The 16,653-nt window shown below is 38.5% G+C and overlaps 1 protein-coding gene across 21 annotated transcripts in view; it reads right to left on the bottom strand.

The window, feature by feature from the left end:
* Positions 1-16,653, bottom strand: part of LOC149074111 (uncharacterized) — a 235,467-nt gene that overhangs the window by 150,507 nt on the left and 68,307 nt on the right. For 19 of the 21 annotated variants that reach the window (XM_089246127.1, XM_089246131.1, XM_089246138.1 and 16 more), the window contains 6 exons: positions 14,519-14,581; positions 11,607-11,654; positions 9,086-9,154; positions 8,345-8,395; positions 4,046-4,093; positions 1,016-1,093 (listed from right to left, as the gene is read on the bottom strand). In XM_089246127.1, coding sequence (XP_089102253.1) covers positions 1,016-1,093; positions 4,046-4,093; positions 8,345-8,395; positions 9,086-9,154; positions 11,607-11,654; positions 14,519-14,581 — 357 coding nt within the window. The remainder of the gene's footprint in view (positions 1-1,015; positions 1,094-4,045; positions 4,094-8,344; positions 8,396-9,085; positions 9,155-11,606; positions 11,655-14,518; positions 14,582-16,653) is intronic. The other 2 variants (XM_089246149.1, XM_089246136.1) reach the window with 2 other exon arrangements.

Here is a 16,653-nt window from a genome sequence, read left to right as displayed (position 1 = left end):
GCATGAGCGGAGATACAGGGCAGCAATGACCCTTCTGTGTCTCATAGGTAAAGCAGACTGATCTTATGTCTATGAATTGGCATGCCCTCCCCAAACAGAGCCGCAGACACTGAAATGCATCTCCGCCCATGCATATATGTCGTGTCCATTGGGTCAGTCATTTATCGCACAACAATGAACAGTTGGCTATTAAAATAGCCTCTCGCTCTTTGCGATACCTAAAAACATGTCAAATTTGTTTCTATTTCTTTCCTGCAGCTTCGGTTCCATAAACTGCTGAACCTGATCGCGTGTCACTAAAACCCACACTACCCTGTGTTAATTTCATTCTTTGCCTCAATTGGCATTAAACATGACAATTACATTTATTGAGTGACCCATAATTACACCACTCATTTTAATATACACAAAGTATTAGAAGCAGTGGTAATTTTTCATAACTTCTTGAACACTTCACCTTGAGACCCTTTCCTTGATCCTGGACCACAGTTTGCATATCACTAATCTAGAATACATGCTGCAGATGCAGGGCTCTCACTCAAAAAATCGCAAGTAGCATAGGGAAGATACCCCACCTTAAACAATCTTGGCATAATTACTAATTTTGAAATTACTTTTTCATAGCATTATTTCAGTGCCCTCTAAGACACTAGCCAAAGCAAAATGGCAAATGTTTCGTCAAAATAGGTTAATAGCAACCACAGATGATTGTCTCCTGGTAACACATTTTTGAATTCTTTCACATTCCGTGTCAACCCTCGTCGAAAACGCAGAGCAAATTATGAAGACATTTTTTAAGAATGACACCCCTAAATATAAATTCAAAAACTTACAATTAATATGTGTCAACATCTATAAGACTTAGCAATATATAGTATTCCAATTCCCCACTTCGATACGAATTACACAATTTGTGTTCATAAGAGTTGGTAGGAAAAGTAGAACAAAAACCAAAAAAGGACGATTGGGATTGCAGATTCAATTTATGTAGAAAAATATATAGTATAAATCTTACCTCGATCTCTGGACCTATATCTTTAACCATGACGCGAGGATTTGAAAGGTCCTCCTTACTGACAGCTCCTAAACCACCCTGAAGGAATTAAATAAACACATTCTCACAAAGGATTATACAACCTATTGCACATTATGCTATAAAGTCACCAAATATTACCCAAAATCAGATGTTTCTGCACCAATTTACCTGAATACCGGAACCCAGTTAATTGGCAACATCTGAATGAAAGTGGGTCCCACTCGAAAAAAATTGTGGTTCATTTCGTGTCAATGAAATCCTTTGTTTCAAAATGAGAAAGATCGGTACTTAGTCCAGGAAACCATCAAACAAAAGTAGCAACATGAACGACACATCCAGCTTTGTACCCCGATCAAGAGCAAATTTCAACCACAAGATGTTTAATCTCAAATTAGAGCTCTAACTTGCTGCAAAACTAGATTTTTTCTCATGTTCCTATTTCTATGTAGGAATTTGTTTATACATTAATGTTCAATTATATTTAGAAAAGCTACTTCAAAATATGCATTCTTAATGATCAAGATAAATTTTGCTTATTAAAAAATTTTATTTTAAAACTGAATTTGACCGAGTTTTTACTCAAAAATTTCATATAGACGCGCTTGAACAATGAGGCAACGCGGGTGAGGGAAGTGCAACTGCACTTGACGGCTTTTCTTTCAGTATTGTCTCATCTGGCTTTGGCACCTAAAGAAATAAAAAATGTCATAGTCAATATAAATTTAGAGTTTTTTCACTTTAAAATTATCAAATGTGTTTTCGCTGCTGAAAGCTTTTACTAGTGTATTTTTAATTGACAGGAAATGGTGTCTGGCACATTGCGTTACGCTAAACGGATGGGTTGGAGTTGCCCCCTTGGTTCGGCAGATAATTAAATTACACTGAAGATGAATTCTGGAAGTAATTAAGATTCATTACACTATATGAATAGCCGCCCCCCCCCCCAGGGCAGTTTCGACCGACTTTCACCAGGAATTTCACTACACTGCTCCACAGTGAATATAAAAAATACAATTTGTTCCACGCTATAGCGTGGGGAAGGGTCAAATTTAATATCTCATTGAATTCTCTTGGCATGTAAGAAAATTACGCAGGGAAGTTTTAAAATAAATGGATAAACTTAGAAACCGTATTTTAATGCCTAATGTTCAATAAATTAAACTTGGTTTGAACATGCATTACATGGTAAATAATTTAAATATTTGGTCTTTAACGCACATGACATTTTACAGTTTCTTTAACATCAGAACATTTAATTTTTCATGGTTTATCTGACATTGGTGACTAGGACTGGAATAATTATAGATTATCGGCGAGATTTCAATATTGAGCAAAAGTTCCATAGCTTAGAAGCTGCATTAGACACCTCGAATGATTTGTCATTTCACCATGTGCAGATGGGCGAATCGTGGGTTACAAGATTCAATGTACAGTGTGGGATAAGCTGTTCCGTATGTTATTGTGAAGACGGAACAGTTGGTCCCTCCGAGCAGAGGTCTCACCAGGATTTGAGACCACTTGCCCCAGCAGATGAGGGACGTGTTTACATTTGACTAAGAAAGTTCCCTTCACTATTATTCATTTTCCGGTAGAGTTTCTTAGCTGGTGTGTCGCAGCACCGTGTAGCAAAGCTGCACCTTTCAAGCAGCTTTGTAGTGGAGTGTTGAAATAGTACAGATGCACAACGAGTAATCTCTAATCATTACTGTGGCACATTTCAAATGCTTGACATAATATTTGTCAGACATTTGAAAATAACACTTGCTCTTATTTTGAAGGCACAGCGAATGTGAAAGTACAGATTCCACTACACTACAGAATTTGAAATATGTAACAAATTTATCTTCATCGTTCGTAACATAGAAATCAATGAATAATGATTCGAATCTTGTGCAACATACGTATAAAAACCCTACGTTCAACAATCAATGCATCTTTGGAACTAATTTATATAATTTTATATAAGATTTATTTATATTGAAACAATAGGAAATTAATAAGTGACAGATGGCAGTCATTTTATTCTGAATTTATTATGGAGGAACCGCAAAGTTTTTAAAAGGGGGGGGGTCGTAGTCGATAGGGCAAATCAAGCTAAAACAATCTAGATCAATATGAACAAGCGTTTCTCAACGTATAGTTTGTGATACAAGTGCTCGCAGAAGCTTCTGAATACTTTTTAATTAGAATTAACTTCTTATAACACACATGTATATATACACATATAACTTGTACTATTAGGATTTCAATATACATTAGACATTCATATACCAAGGGTAACCATTTCCATCGAGAAAAATAATGTAAATATACGAAGTATGCGGTATAAACAAATTTTTGGAGACTTATAACCGCTCAGTTAAGTGTTGCTAAAATAGCCGATAGGTACCTTCAATAAAGATAGAAGGTTATTGCAATATCAAATGATAAAAATCTTAAAAATGCATGACTTCCCATATGCCAAAAACATTAGACTCAAAAATAATCTGAAATTCATTAAGCACGTTAACATAAATATTAAAAATGTTCTCTTCAGGTCATGAATCTCCCGATAGTGAATTTGCTGAGTATTAAAAAATATATGCATCAGAGTCTTCCACCTTGAAATATTCCTTCCTAAATCTGCACTTTTTCTGGGTTAGTTTCAACTATTTTCGAAAGAGCCTACGCATGAAGATTGCACTCACAGGCAAGGTAGATGATTGCGCTCCTGTGGCATCCGTCTAAACTGCGGGTCCCTCTGAGCCCTTACACACTGATCAAATGCATAAGAATTCAACTATTTGTACTTAAGCCTTTTAGACGATGCATGGCTAAATCCATTGTATAAAATTTATCCCACATTTCTATGCTGGGGAGTTCGTTTGTTAATTCAATAAAACAGACTAATATTTGATATTCAACTTTGAAACATCACGTATTCTAAATAAAATTTATTCAATAAGCAATCAGATTAAATTAAAAGTCTAATTTGAATAAAAAATTCTGCTGTAAAAATATATTTCATACCTTGGGTGAAAGTGCCGGACTTGACATCTCTACATCTGGTTTCAACATCTATAAAGAAATAAAAATACTATAGCCTACACAGCAAGGGTAGTTAATTCTTCAAGGTTAGGGCCACTTCATTGATTGGGAACTTGCTGTGGGCCACTTGCGTGACTTGTAGCGTTATGATCACAAGCGATGCAATTGTGTGGCGAATAACTAATTATCTAGAAGTGTCACTCAAATATTTATGAATTCGCCACGTTAGTTATCTGGGAATACACCGTGGGTCAGTTAAGTAATCGGCACGTGCTGCTGGCCACTTAAGGGATCTGAAGCTTCACTGAATGCTAGTCAAGCGATATGCAAAAATACCGCGGATGTCCGAGTGATCTGCAACTATCACTGTTCTCAAGTGTCCCGTCTCATTTTGTATTGCGAGTCGCACAAGCAATCTGGAACTATGCTGCAGCTGTTTTAACACATGCTGTATGTCTCTGGATTGTAATGTGAAACTGCAACATGGGTCACTCGAGTGACCTGTGAATGTGCAACAGGCCATTCAAGTCCGAAAGATTGTGCCGATTCTCGATACAAATCTCAAGGCCGATGCCACACGAGCGTCATTCCTGACGGGGATTTTTACACAGGTCTTGAATAAAAAGAGCTGATGCGATGCGGACGGGAAATGGTGCGTAATGATGACCCGGACGGGAGGTTTGATTCCTTGCTTCGCCATCACGCAAGAGGTTTTGGCAAGATTAGGTATACTGCATGAGGGTCGTACGAGCGCTCGGAACAAGGATCGACATTTTCCAATTTTATTTTTCTTTAAAATTTGATATTTTATTGCATATTTGCTGCTGAAGGATTCACTTTTACTCGTGCATATTTCTTTTGAGACAGGAAATTATGTCGGGCACACTGTCTTACGCTAAAGAGATGGGGTTGGAGTTGCCCCTTTTAATTCAGCAAGTAATTTACTAATTTATAATTAAAATAAATTCGGGAATCAATTGAATAAAAATTATGGTATACCTATTAATAGCCTTGCCTCAAGAGCCGTTATGTCTGACCCCTCACCAGGAATTTCACTAGACCGCTCCGTAGTGAATTTAAAAGTACGATTTGTTCCAAGCTAGAGCCCTGCCTGCCGCCCCCCCCCCCACCTTCATGGGGCAGCCATGAAAATGATCATGTACACATTCAAGATAAGGGAAAAACTTGCATCAGGAATTTTTGGCCCTTTATGATCAGTCGCATGTGAAAAACATCTGAATTCTAATCAAGATATTTTCCCCAATTTCCACAAATTTGTAATCGTGATTCATTGAATTATATTTCTTAGCATGTAACAAAGTTACTCAGAGAAGATTACCCACTATTCCATCATTTTGTCAAACAGAACTTTAATGCTGAATAAATGAAACTTTTCGTTTGAACATGCATTACATGGTAAATAATTCAAATATTTGGTCTTTTTAACGCGCACATAGACATTTAAAATTTCCTACTTTCACAACAGAACACTCAACATTCCGCGGTTTATCTCACATTGGTGACTAGGACTTGAATTACCGATTACTGGGAAGACTAATATTGAGCAACAGTTCCATAGTTTTCACAGCTTAAAGAAGGCATTAAGCACCTCGAATGATTGTCATTATGCACCTTGTACAAAGGGGTGAATTGTGAGTTACAAGATTCAATGCATAGTGTGGGATGAACTCTTCCTTATGTTAGTGAGGAAGCACTTGTCAACACGAACCGAGGTCTTGCCAAAATTTTATACCTGTCCCGGCAGATGAGGGATGTGTTAAAATATTTATAATTGACTGAAGAGTACCCTCCACATTTTCTCACTTAGTTTCGGGAGTGATTCCTAGCTGGTGTCGCAGCACAGTGTAGTTTAGTGATAGATGTGCAACGTGATCCGCATCCGCTTTGTGTGCAACTATTGGTACATAAGGAGCCTTTCAGACGATGCGGAAAGTGCCTGCAACTACGAAATGTTCGTGTGGGTCCGGATGTGACGAAGTGCGGCCTCCGCACGTACATTACAAGTTTTTTACATTAGGTTATAATGGAGCTATTCACATTACCCCGGTCCGGGTCTAACTCGTCCGCATCTTTGACTACTTTCAAAAGATTTCGGATGAAATTTTTTCAACTTGCGATAAATACCCTGAACACCATAGGAAGGTCCTTGTTCATCAAAGGATGTACCCACATACGTCTATCCATCAGTTTCTATCTGAGAAAGATGTACGCAGTTGAAATTGCCGTGTCTTACTTGGACACGATTGTTTTGAAATTTGGAAACATTTAACATTACCTATATGTTAATTATTAACAATTTTCGAAAAAATTGTTTTAAATTTCTATCAATTGAAATCCTAAAAGTTCGTGTGTAAATACCATATTTACAGTTACGCTTTGCCTAGGGTGCTGGGATTTCACTAAAAAAAGTAGCCTCGCAGCTTTCAATTTCTAATTTTGAAAAACAGTAAAATTTTTCACGTGGCACAATCACCCCGGGAGTGGCGACAATGTGCACTAATTTTCTCGTGTCATACCTATTTATATTGAATTCTGGTTGGTAACTTCACTTGCAACCCTTTGGAAAATTCTGCCCAAATTGTCATTTTTGAATTTAATAAAATCCATGAAACCTAACAGTTAATATTAAGTGAAGCATTTATTTTCCTTTTGAAAATTTCAATGCCCTGAAACATTAAAAACTTCAAACTCTGAAATACAAGGTGGCTGCGACGTCCATCGAATCCTACCACTTCAACTGTCCCGGCAAGTGCAGTCAAAACATCTGCCGGTTGGAAACGCCTGCTCTTGCAGATGTAATACGTCGTCGTCTAACCAGAGATAAGATGATAGGAACCGAGAGAGAATATTGCCGACCACGTTGGTAACACATCCAACTTATTTAAAATATTGTAGTTTTAAATATGTCCATTATTTAATCCAGAAATTGATTTTTAATCTCATTGGCGAAAATTACTTCACTATGCTACACGGCTCTTGAACACTATAAATATGACATTCACCTCTTCGAATCCACTACAAAGTTATCCCTGCTAATAGGTCATGGTTTCTTGATTATCTGATTCTGCACCTCGAATATAAATTTTCGTCAGCTGGGTCAAGCCACAAGAATTTACCAACTTTCTTCATGGCCTTTACATATACGCCTCCACAATAAAAAATGACGAGCATTTGTTTATTACACTAAGAGCCTCAAGTGTTTCATTCTAGTAATTGCGGCAGGGTCGACTATCCTACTTCCACATTACTTGCAAACCATTGCTACAACAAACTGGCGAAAAAGGACAAACCCTGAAAACTGCATATTCAGGCTGCGAGTACCTCCTTTGTTTACGAGTCATGTTTCTGCCAAAACGCTGTATTTTTAACAGTTCAAATTAGGTATTTCTTAACGCTAGTAACTTCTACATAGAAATATTAAATTAGCTGGTTTCCACGAAACAGTCTGCAGCAAGAGAGGTTTACACTCGCTTGGAAAATTTTGTGTATATCACAATGTAACCTCAAATTCTCAAGGCAACAGCTTACATCAGATACAATAAATGCTGTCGGCGAGCTTACAGCTCCTTAATCATGAAAGACCAATAGATTGTTCATAGGCTCCCACGAAGCGATCGAGTCCTAAAATCCATATAGTGGCACATAGTCAACCTTGTCAACAAGTTACCCCACAGTTTACAGGATGCAACACCAGTGTTTAGACACAGGGTATCAAGACATTTGAAAACAATCCTTATCTAAAAGTGTTCAGAGAACAAACCATTTCAGCGAAAAAGTTCAGCATGCTTGTCAGCAGTATATATTGAAATATTTCCAAGATTAAGTACAGCTAGAACCTCTTCCTTTTGTCTATAATTTCCTTCTCAAGTAATATTAGAAAATGCTATTCACCTATAACGTTCACTAAGTGAAAACAAAATGAGCAAAGATGCGGGCGAAAAGACAGCAAACGTGCCCCAGCGCAAAGACAAGCAGAGGCAGACCCGCGTCCGCATCGTGTAAGGTGATCTGTAAATGTGCCGAGAAAAATCCTATTTTTATAACAATCGGGCTTCATGTCATTAGATGATTATAAAGGCCACAAGTTCAGCATCCATGGCTGAACCAATTATTGTAAAAACTTAAGCACCTTTCTATGTCTGCGAGTTTGTTCTTTCAATAAAGTTTAATTTACATTTGATAATAACTTCAAACATTATGCATGCTTATTGAATATTGCCATTTAGAAATCTTTAAACCAATTTGAATAAAAAATATTACCTTGGGTGATGGTATCGGACTTACTGACATCTCTTCATCTGGTTTGGACATCTATAAAGAAATGAAAATGCTTTAGTCTACAGCAAGGGTGAAGAATGAGGGCCACTTTATTGATTGGGAACTTGCTGTGAGCCACTTGAGTGACCTGCAGCGTTATGAACACCACTAATGTAATTGTATAGCGAATAACTGGAAGTGTCACGGGCAGCTCAAATATTTATGAAATCGCCACGTAAGTGATCTGGGAATGTACAGTGTCTCACTCAAGTGACCCACAACACGTGCCGATTACTTAAGGGGTGCGAAAGTTCACCGAGGGTGAAATAAAGATATGCAAATATGCCGCGGATGTCCCCAGTTAAGTGCAACTATCATTGGCGTCTCCAGAGTCTTCTTTTGTATTGCGGGTCGCACAAGGGATCTGGAACCGTGCTGCAGGTATCTGAATTGAAATGTGAAACTACAACGTGGGTGAATCCAGTGAACTGTCGATGGCTAGAATTCCTAGTCCGTGGATAATTGCGCTCGTGACATCCGTCCAAATAAGCTGTGGGTCCCTTAAGTGATCTGTAAATGTGCAGAGAAACTTGATCTATAAAACTGAGGTCACATGACTCCAAGGCGCACAGGTGGAGAACGCATGACTTAATTTTGGAATATACATAGCATGGAATATTTTTCAATTGGTGCAAACAATGTCTTGATAAGAGACCAGTTTGAATAATACAATTTCTGCCCTACCTCGCTTGGTGGCGTCGGACTTCTTGGAACCGCCTCTTGCCTTACAGCAACTTCAGCTGGTTGCGAAACCTATGAACAAATAAAAATGCTTTACGGAAGAGCAGATGACTGCCTAATAAAACAAAATCTACATTGAATAAGGCAAATGACGAAAAATTAAATTCCTAATGCATTCAGACACATTCAGTATTAGGATGACTGCCTAATTTTCAAACAAATAGACAAATACGAGGAAATATTAAATTTTTAATGTATTTCGACACTGTGGGTGTAGTCTTCGGAGGAAGAGTATCACGCTAACCGAGTTTGAAGATTTAGTACTCTATCCAAGTGGGAAACTGTCAGCGTGATACTCTTATCCTCTGAAGACACCTATAGTGTCAAAAGAAATTTGGAATTTTAATATTTCCTGGCATTTGCCTTAGTTTTTTTTCGTAAAAATTCTTTAGCCTACACCAAGAATGCTCAACCTCAGACTGCAGATCACTTGAGTAATCTTTAATGCTGCAGGTCACATTAGTGATTCAAGACAATTTCATCACTTATGATCTGTAAGTGTCCCAGGTCAAATATTTATGAATTCGTTAGGTAAGTGATCTAGCAATGGACCAAGTAATCTGCACACGTTGAGGGCCACTTAAGGGATGCGTAACCTTCACCGAGGACTAATCAAGTGATGCAAATATGTCGAGGATCTCCTTGAGTGATCTGCAACTATCATGAGTCTCAAGAATCAGTCTATTGCGGGACGCACAAGTGACTTGGAACTGCTGCAGCTCCATTTTCAAGTATGCTACAGGTCTTGAAATGTGAAACAACGTGGGTCACTTGAAGTGATCTATAAACTTGCAACAGGCCACTAGTCATTTTGGGGGGGGGGGAATGTGCCAATTGACTGAATACATAAAGGCTGATGTCACAAGAGCGTCTTTCCAGACGGGAATTTTTATGCACGTCTTGATGGATAGAAAGCTGCCGCAGCCACGCAATGCCCCGGACGGGCAATTTGATTCCTTTCTCCACGATCACGTGACAGGTATTTTGCGAGATAAGGTGCATTAATGCATGACTCGCTAGCGCTCAGAACACTGACGAGGGATTTATTGAAATTAGGCGTAATGTTTTTCATTTTAAGATTTGTTTCATCGCTGTCGAAGGATTTACTTTTACTAGTGTTTTTCAATCCACGGGAAATTTCGTCAGACATTGCCTTATGCAAGAGGAATGCGCGCTCGCAGTTGCCCCCTTAATTCAGCAAGTAACAGACTAACTTATTAAAAAGAGTTTAGGAAATTGATTTCCAAATGATATCGCAGGACTCCACCAAATCTATAGCCCGGCTGACATGGGCTGTTTTGACTGACCTCCTGTGAAGAATTTCATAGCCCCTCCATAGTTTAGCTTGGAACCAACAGTCTTCCAATAGAGCCCTGCCTGCCCCACGATTGTGGGGGTCCCATGAAAATGTTTTTAGAACATGTTCAAGATGGACATTAAAAAAAATCTGCTAATAAAGGGCAAAAAGTGCAGGACCTTTTTTTTTCAACTAGTTTTTCAGAGAAAAGGTAGGTAAACATACCACAAATTCGAAGGTTTAAATTTAAATATAATTCAATGAAATGTGACTAATTTCAACTCTGGTCGGATTCATGATCTCTCACCCCATAGTCAATTTATTGAGTTTAAAATATGCATCGAGAATTACAGCTTGAAATATTCTTTCGAAAACTGATGCAACTAACCCGGAACAGTACGAGCAGTTTTCAGAAAGTTCCATCTTCACGCATAGGCAAGACCGGGGACCCTTCAAGCGCGACGGACTAATTGCAAATGCGGATCTAGTTGAAATTAATTACGAAAAAGTGAGCTTGTCAAATGGAAGACAAGCATTTATTATCAGGTGTGAGGGGCGCTGAACAAAATTTTATCCATATGGCCCACGATGTAACGTGTTTACGACAATCGTGTCCTGAAAATGACGCAGTGTTAGAAAAACCGCAAAAAGAAAACGATAATGCCAACACTTATCCACACTTCTCTCAGAAGGTTACCAGTAAAGATCCGATTGAAACTGGTTGATCCGCGAAAAGCACCGCCCGTGCAGCTGCTTCTCAAAAATTCTTGGGCGTGGCTTGTATCTTTCGACCGTTGATAATTGTGCTCTTGTAACATCCGTCCAAATAAACTGTAGGTCCTTTACGTGATCTGTAAGTGTGCTCAGAAATAACATGTTTATAAAATTAGGTTCGACGTCACATCAAGTGACTCCAAGGGCCAATGGTTGAGCATACATGGCCACTATATTGTCAAATTTTTTCAATAACATTGTCATGACTATTTATTATGGGCATTTTTATGACGTCGTATTTGTATTTCACGTTAAAGGAGTTATTCATTGAAGCTAATTTATATTTGTAAATAACTGAAACACTTATCAACAGAATTTATCAAGAATCAGAATTAAGTTAAATCCATTTAAATTTTTTGAAATTTTATTTGGATGTAAATGTATTTGTCTTACCTTGGGTGAAGGTGTCCCACTTGACATCTCTTCATCTGGTTTAGACATCTATAAAGAAATAAAAATGCTATAGCATACACACCAAGGGTGCTCAACCTTGTGTGGGTCACTTCATTGATTAATGTGTGTATGTACATTGCGGGCCACTTGAGTAATCTTTATAACGTTGCATGTAATGATGCAATTGTATCGCAAATAACTAGAATTATCTGGAAGTGTCACAGGTCACTCAAATATTTATGAATTCGCCACGCAAGTATTCTGGGAATGCACCGTGGGTTAGTTTAGTAACATGCTATAGGCCACTTAAATAACCCTCGGTGAAAGCTTCGCATCCCTTAAGTGATATGTAAATATGCCGAAAATCTTGAATGAGCTGCGACTATCCTGGGTCTCAGGCTGTCTCAATACGTATGGCGGGTAGCCCAAGTGGGCTGGAACTGTTTTGTAGCTCCATTTTTGAATATGCTGAAGTGATGTGAAACTGCAATGTGGGCACTCCAGTGATCTGTAAATGTGCCACAGGACGCTCGTGGGATTTCGGGCAGATTCTGAATTCTCAAGGTTGATGCCACACTAGTCTTCCCGGATGGGGATTTTACCAGAAGCCTTTGAGGTGAAAAAGCTGGCGCGGCCACACTATGCAGACCGCAGCGATGCCCTGGACGGGAGTGTTTCGCGTTCCTCCATCACTGAAAAAAGGTTTTTAGAGCGATGAGGTGGTGATACGAGCACTCAAAAACACGGATGATCAAAATCTTTTTCAAAATCCGGCAATTCATCTCGGATGTGGGTGGTCAGATTTTAGTTGGAGTCACTTTTACTTGACAGGAAATTGTCAAACATTGTCTTGGGCCGGGATTACACTGGAAAAGTTCGCTACGAGTCCTTTTGTAAAACTAAGGCAGTCAATGAGGTAATATCGGTTGCCTCTTCTAGAATGAAAAATCCAACAAATAAGGTTATTGGTTTCAAGTTTTATAAAAAGGCATGCCAAACTTTTCTAGTGTAATCCCGCCCTTACGCAAAATGGAAGGGGTTGGGAGTTACTCCATTTAATCCACAAACTAATGCCTAATTAAAAAGAATGGAAAGAATGATGGAAATTCACTTAATTGCATTAAAACACCCTTATCTATAGGTGGGCCGACATGGGATATTCTGACTCAAGGGCGTAGCCAGGGGGGGGGGACTTGGGGGTCTGGTCCCCCCCCCCCGAAATGTGAGAAAATGACCGAAAAAAGGGAAAAAGATGGCAAAATCTATTGTTCTGTCACTTTGGTCCCCCCCCCCGAAATGAAAGTGGTCCCCCCCGAACGAAATTTCTGGCTACGCCCGTTCTGACTACTCCCTGCTAAGAACTTAATTAGGCCCTCCATAGTTTAGCTTTACACCTAGTTTGTTTTTAAATAGAGCCCTGCCACCTCATTTGTGGGGGCCATGAAAATGACATAAAACCATGTCCAAGATTAACATTAAGAAACTCTTGGAAGAGGTCAGGAACTTTCTTGCTCTTAGTTATCAGTCGAATGAGAAATACTGGAATCCGGATTTTAAGAAAAGAAAATAACACAAATTTGAAGCCTAAAATTTTAAAATAGTGCTGCATTCAACAATATTTCCTCAAGTTGTTAATTTCATGGAGTTCCTTGCACATTAATTTTATTTATTTTAAAAAATAAGCACCCCGAACCTTATTGCTTGAAATATTCCTTCCGGAAACTGCGCACACTTTTTCGTGTACACTGTAAGGGACCGTACATGGACGGCCGGACCACACTCTGGCCAAGCTTACAACTGCTGATGCTACCACCAGATAGAGACTTATACAACCCGGAAAACCTAACCCTGAAAGGACGTGGGTTAGATTCCCAGCAGAAGAATTCTTTCCAAAATATGTCTTCGCAACAGCCAGTTGTTCAAAAAACTTCGTACGGTAACAGTGACGTCATCCTTGTATAAATCGGATTTGTTTTTAAATAGAGCCCTGCCTCCCACATGTGTGGGCCATATAAATAATCCAAAACATGTCCAAGGACAGGACATGAAGAGCAAAAAAGTTTGACCTCTTCAACGAGTTTCTTCATTACCAGTCATAAAAAATACCGGAATCCGGATTTTGAAAAAAAAAATTCCACAAATTTAAAAACCAAAATTTTTAAAAAATAGTGCTCGATTGAACAATATTTCCTCAAGTTGCGAATTTCATGGAGTTCCCTCGATGATTAATTTTGTTGCGTTTTAAAAATGAGCATCCTGAGCCTTATTGCTTGAAATATTCCTTCCAGAAACTGCGCACTTTTTCCAGGTTACTTTCACCACACTTTTCAAAAGACAGTGCCATCTCCACGCACAGGCTCACACGGGCAAGGCTCAGGGGGATTCAAGTGCAGCGAATTTGAAAATTAGGATCTGGCTGAAATTAGTTACGTAAAAATAAGAGCTTGTCAAATTCAAGACATTCATCAAGTATAACAGGCAAATCTGGTTGGGCGGCCCTTGGAAACATTTTACCCGTATGGCTCATGTTATGGGTTCACAACAAACGCATCCTGACAATGACGCAGAGTTCGAAAAAAATCGCAAGAAGACTGATATCGCGATAGCTTGTTAACTCCTATCCACACTTCTCTCAAAAGGTTACCATAGTTGAGGCCAGACAAACTGGTTCCTGTGGCATCAGCCCAAATAAGCGGCTGATCCATTAATTGATCTATAAATGTGCCGAGAAAGCAGATTTCTATAAAATTCGGTTCGAGGTTACGATATGACTCCAAGGGCCACAGAGCACGCATGACTGCACCCCAATTGTTAGTTGAAAAATCCCAATCATTATGTATTCTAAAAATAATGAACAAAATTTATAAATAAGCAATCAATTCAAATTGATTTGAAAATAATTCGCATCATACCTCGCTTGGCGGCGTCGAACTGCTTGGAACCACCTCTTGCATTACACTAGCTGGTGTCGACATCTATGAAGGAATAAAAATGCCATTTATAAAAGGGAGGAATGAAAATATGAAGACTGGCCGACTGCATTATACTCAAAAAACGTCAACGGATAACGTTAGTACCAATTTCAACAGTAGTTACGTTCTAGGGGCTTAAGGAAAATTCACCTCCAACAATTTATCCACAACAGTTTGATACTAGTGAGCTAACTCACTTATTCGAGCACTGAATCAGTAGCTCACTCCATCTACTAGCTCATTGACTAGTGTCAACTTCTGCCGATTAATTATTAAAAACTAGTCCCTGCTGGGAAAACAGATTAACTACAATATATTTAACAATGAAGTTTCATCATTCCTGTATTTGACTTATTTTAGCTCTATAGAAGCAGCTATTGTGACACTCGGGAGCTTCATCTTATTCAGTTTAATACCACAGTTGAAGGCAATACAAGTAAGCACGATGTTAGGGTATATTCATTGGTTCCATTTACTCCAATACAAGAAAAACGGAAAGGAAACCGAAAAATTACATAGTTGCTGTATATTAAAATGAAACATTCAGTAATAAGAAAAGGAGATCTTTACATCCTAATAACGATATTGGATCAGTTCGAACTTTAGAAATAGAGTTTAGGGCCCCAAGTTGTGTAGCAATTGTAGCAAAAGTGGGCGCTGGATCAGAGGGGCGCAAATTTCACTACAACTAATCCAGCAAACTCCGATATTTGTGCTTTCTCCGGCTGATCATGCATCTAGTTGTTGGCCTGGGCACAAAAGGTGTAGCAACATTATCACAAGCCTCGAATTGAATATGGAAGCTTTTAACTTTGTATACGAGTAAATATCATACCAATTACATTCTTGCAGAATTTTTATTTCTTACTGACACTTTTTCAGCAAGACACTGTTCCTGGAAGTAAACCGAATATTACAACTCTTAATTGGGTTCCCTTACCACAGTGTATCTTAGCATTTTATATTTTTGAATAATTCCCGTATAAACAGTGGTATAATCACAATGTCATGATTTTTTCTAAATTACTGCTCATATTTTATGTATATAGTGTTCAGTTGTGGTTGATTTATATAGCTATTATTTTCATCCCCAGCAAATTCTGTTATTCATATTGGAGAGAACTTTGATATATTGCCCATAACACCTATAAAAAGTTATTTACAAGTTCTCTCAATACCACGTACTTTTCCAATCTTCAATTATCATGCCAAATTATCAGGAGCATTTTTAGCAGTTACATTGGGCAATTATTTGACAGTTGATAGGGATCTTGACGAAGGTGTGTCAGCGTGTGTACTGGTTTTTTATATACACACTGTTACAATTAGACTTGTCACAAATGGATTTTAGTCCTTTTCCTTATAAGACATCCTATTTAGTGAGACATCGTCACATGTAAGGGCCTGCCAGCAATTTATATCTAAAAATTTCAAGGTTCAAAAATGAACAAAAGGAATGTTATTTCATTCCGAAATAAAGTGAAACTTGGAATTAAACCCCAGATAAAAAACAAGCTATCCACGTACAGCATTGACTGGGTGAAAACTGATGTCTGAAGATGCGGGTGAAAAACACTTGTGCTCGTGTGAAAAGGCTTGCGGGTCCGGACCCGCGTTTAAGGCCCTTGTAGCGTTGAAATTACCCTATACCAGAAATGCAAATCCCGATGGAAAAAACAAAACCACAGTAGAAATTTCAAATTTATAAATTTAATGGTGATTATTTTCCTCATCTGCATCCCAATGTCCTTCGCCGCGAGAAATGTAAATTCCAACAAAGCGGAAAGTGCAGCTTATACGGCGAAATAAATTTTGAAACAGTTGCTGTCGAGATATTGACGCACTCTTAAAAACTACCATTTTTGCTTCAGCAGAATGTATAGTGTAAATCGTAACATGATCTTTGGATCTATAAGCTTAAGCAGCAAGTAAGGATTTGGACGATCGCTCTGACAGACAGGTCCTGAACCACCCTGAACGAATTAAACACATGCTCAAAGGATTATAGCATAATCCTATTGCACACTATAAAATCAAATATCCAAAATCAGATGCTGCCGTACTGTAATTTACCT

The sequence above is a fragment of the Pholcus phalangioides genome, unplaced genomic scaffold (genome assembly GCF_987345545.1).
Source record: "Pholcus phalangioides strain wild (caught in Gottingen) unplaced genomic scaffold, Ppha-v1.0 ptg000017l_1, whole genome shotgun sequence".
In the NCBI taxonomy this organism is placed as follows: domain Eukaryota; kingdom Metazoa; phylum Arthropoda; class Arachnida; order Araneae; family Pholcidae; genus Pholcus; species Pholcus phalangioides.
The sequence above is the reverse complement of the archived record's forward strand: the minus strand, read 5'-3'. Positions and strand labels throughout refer to the sequence as shown.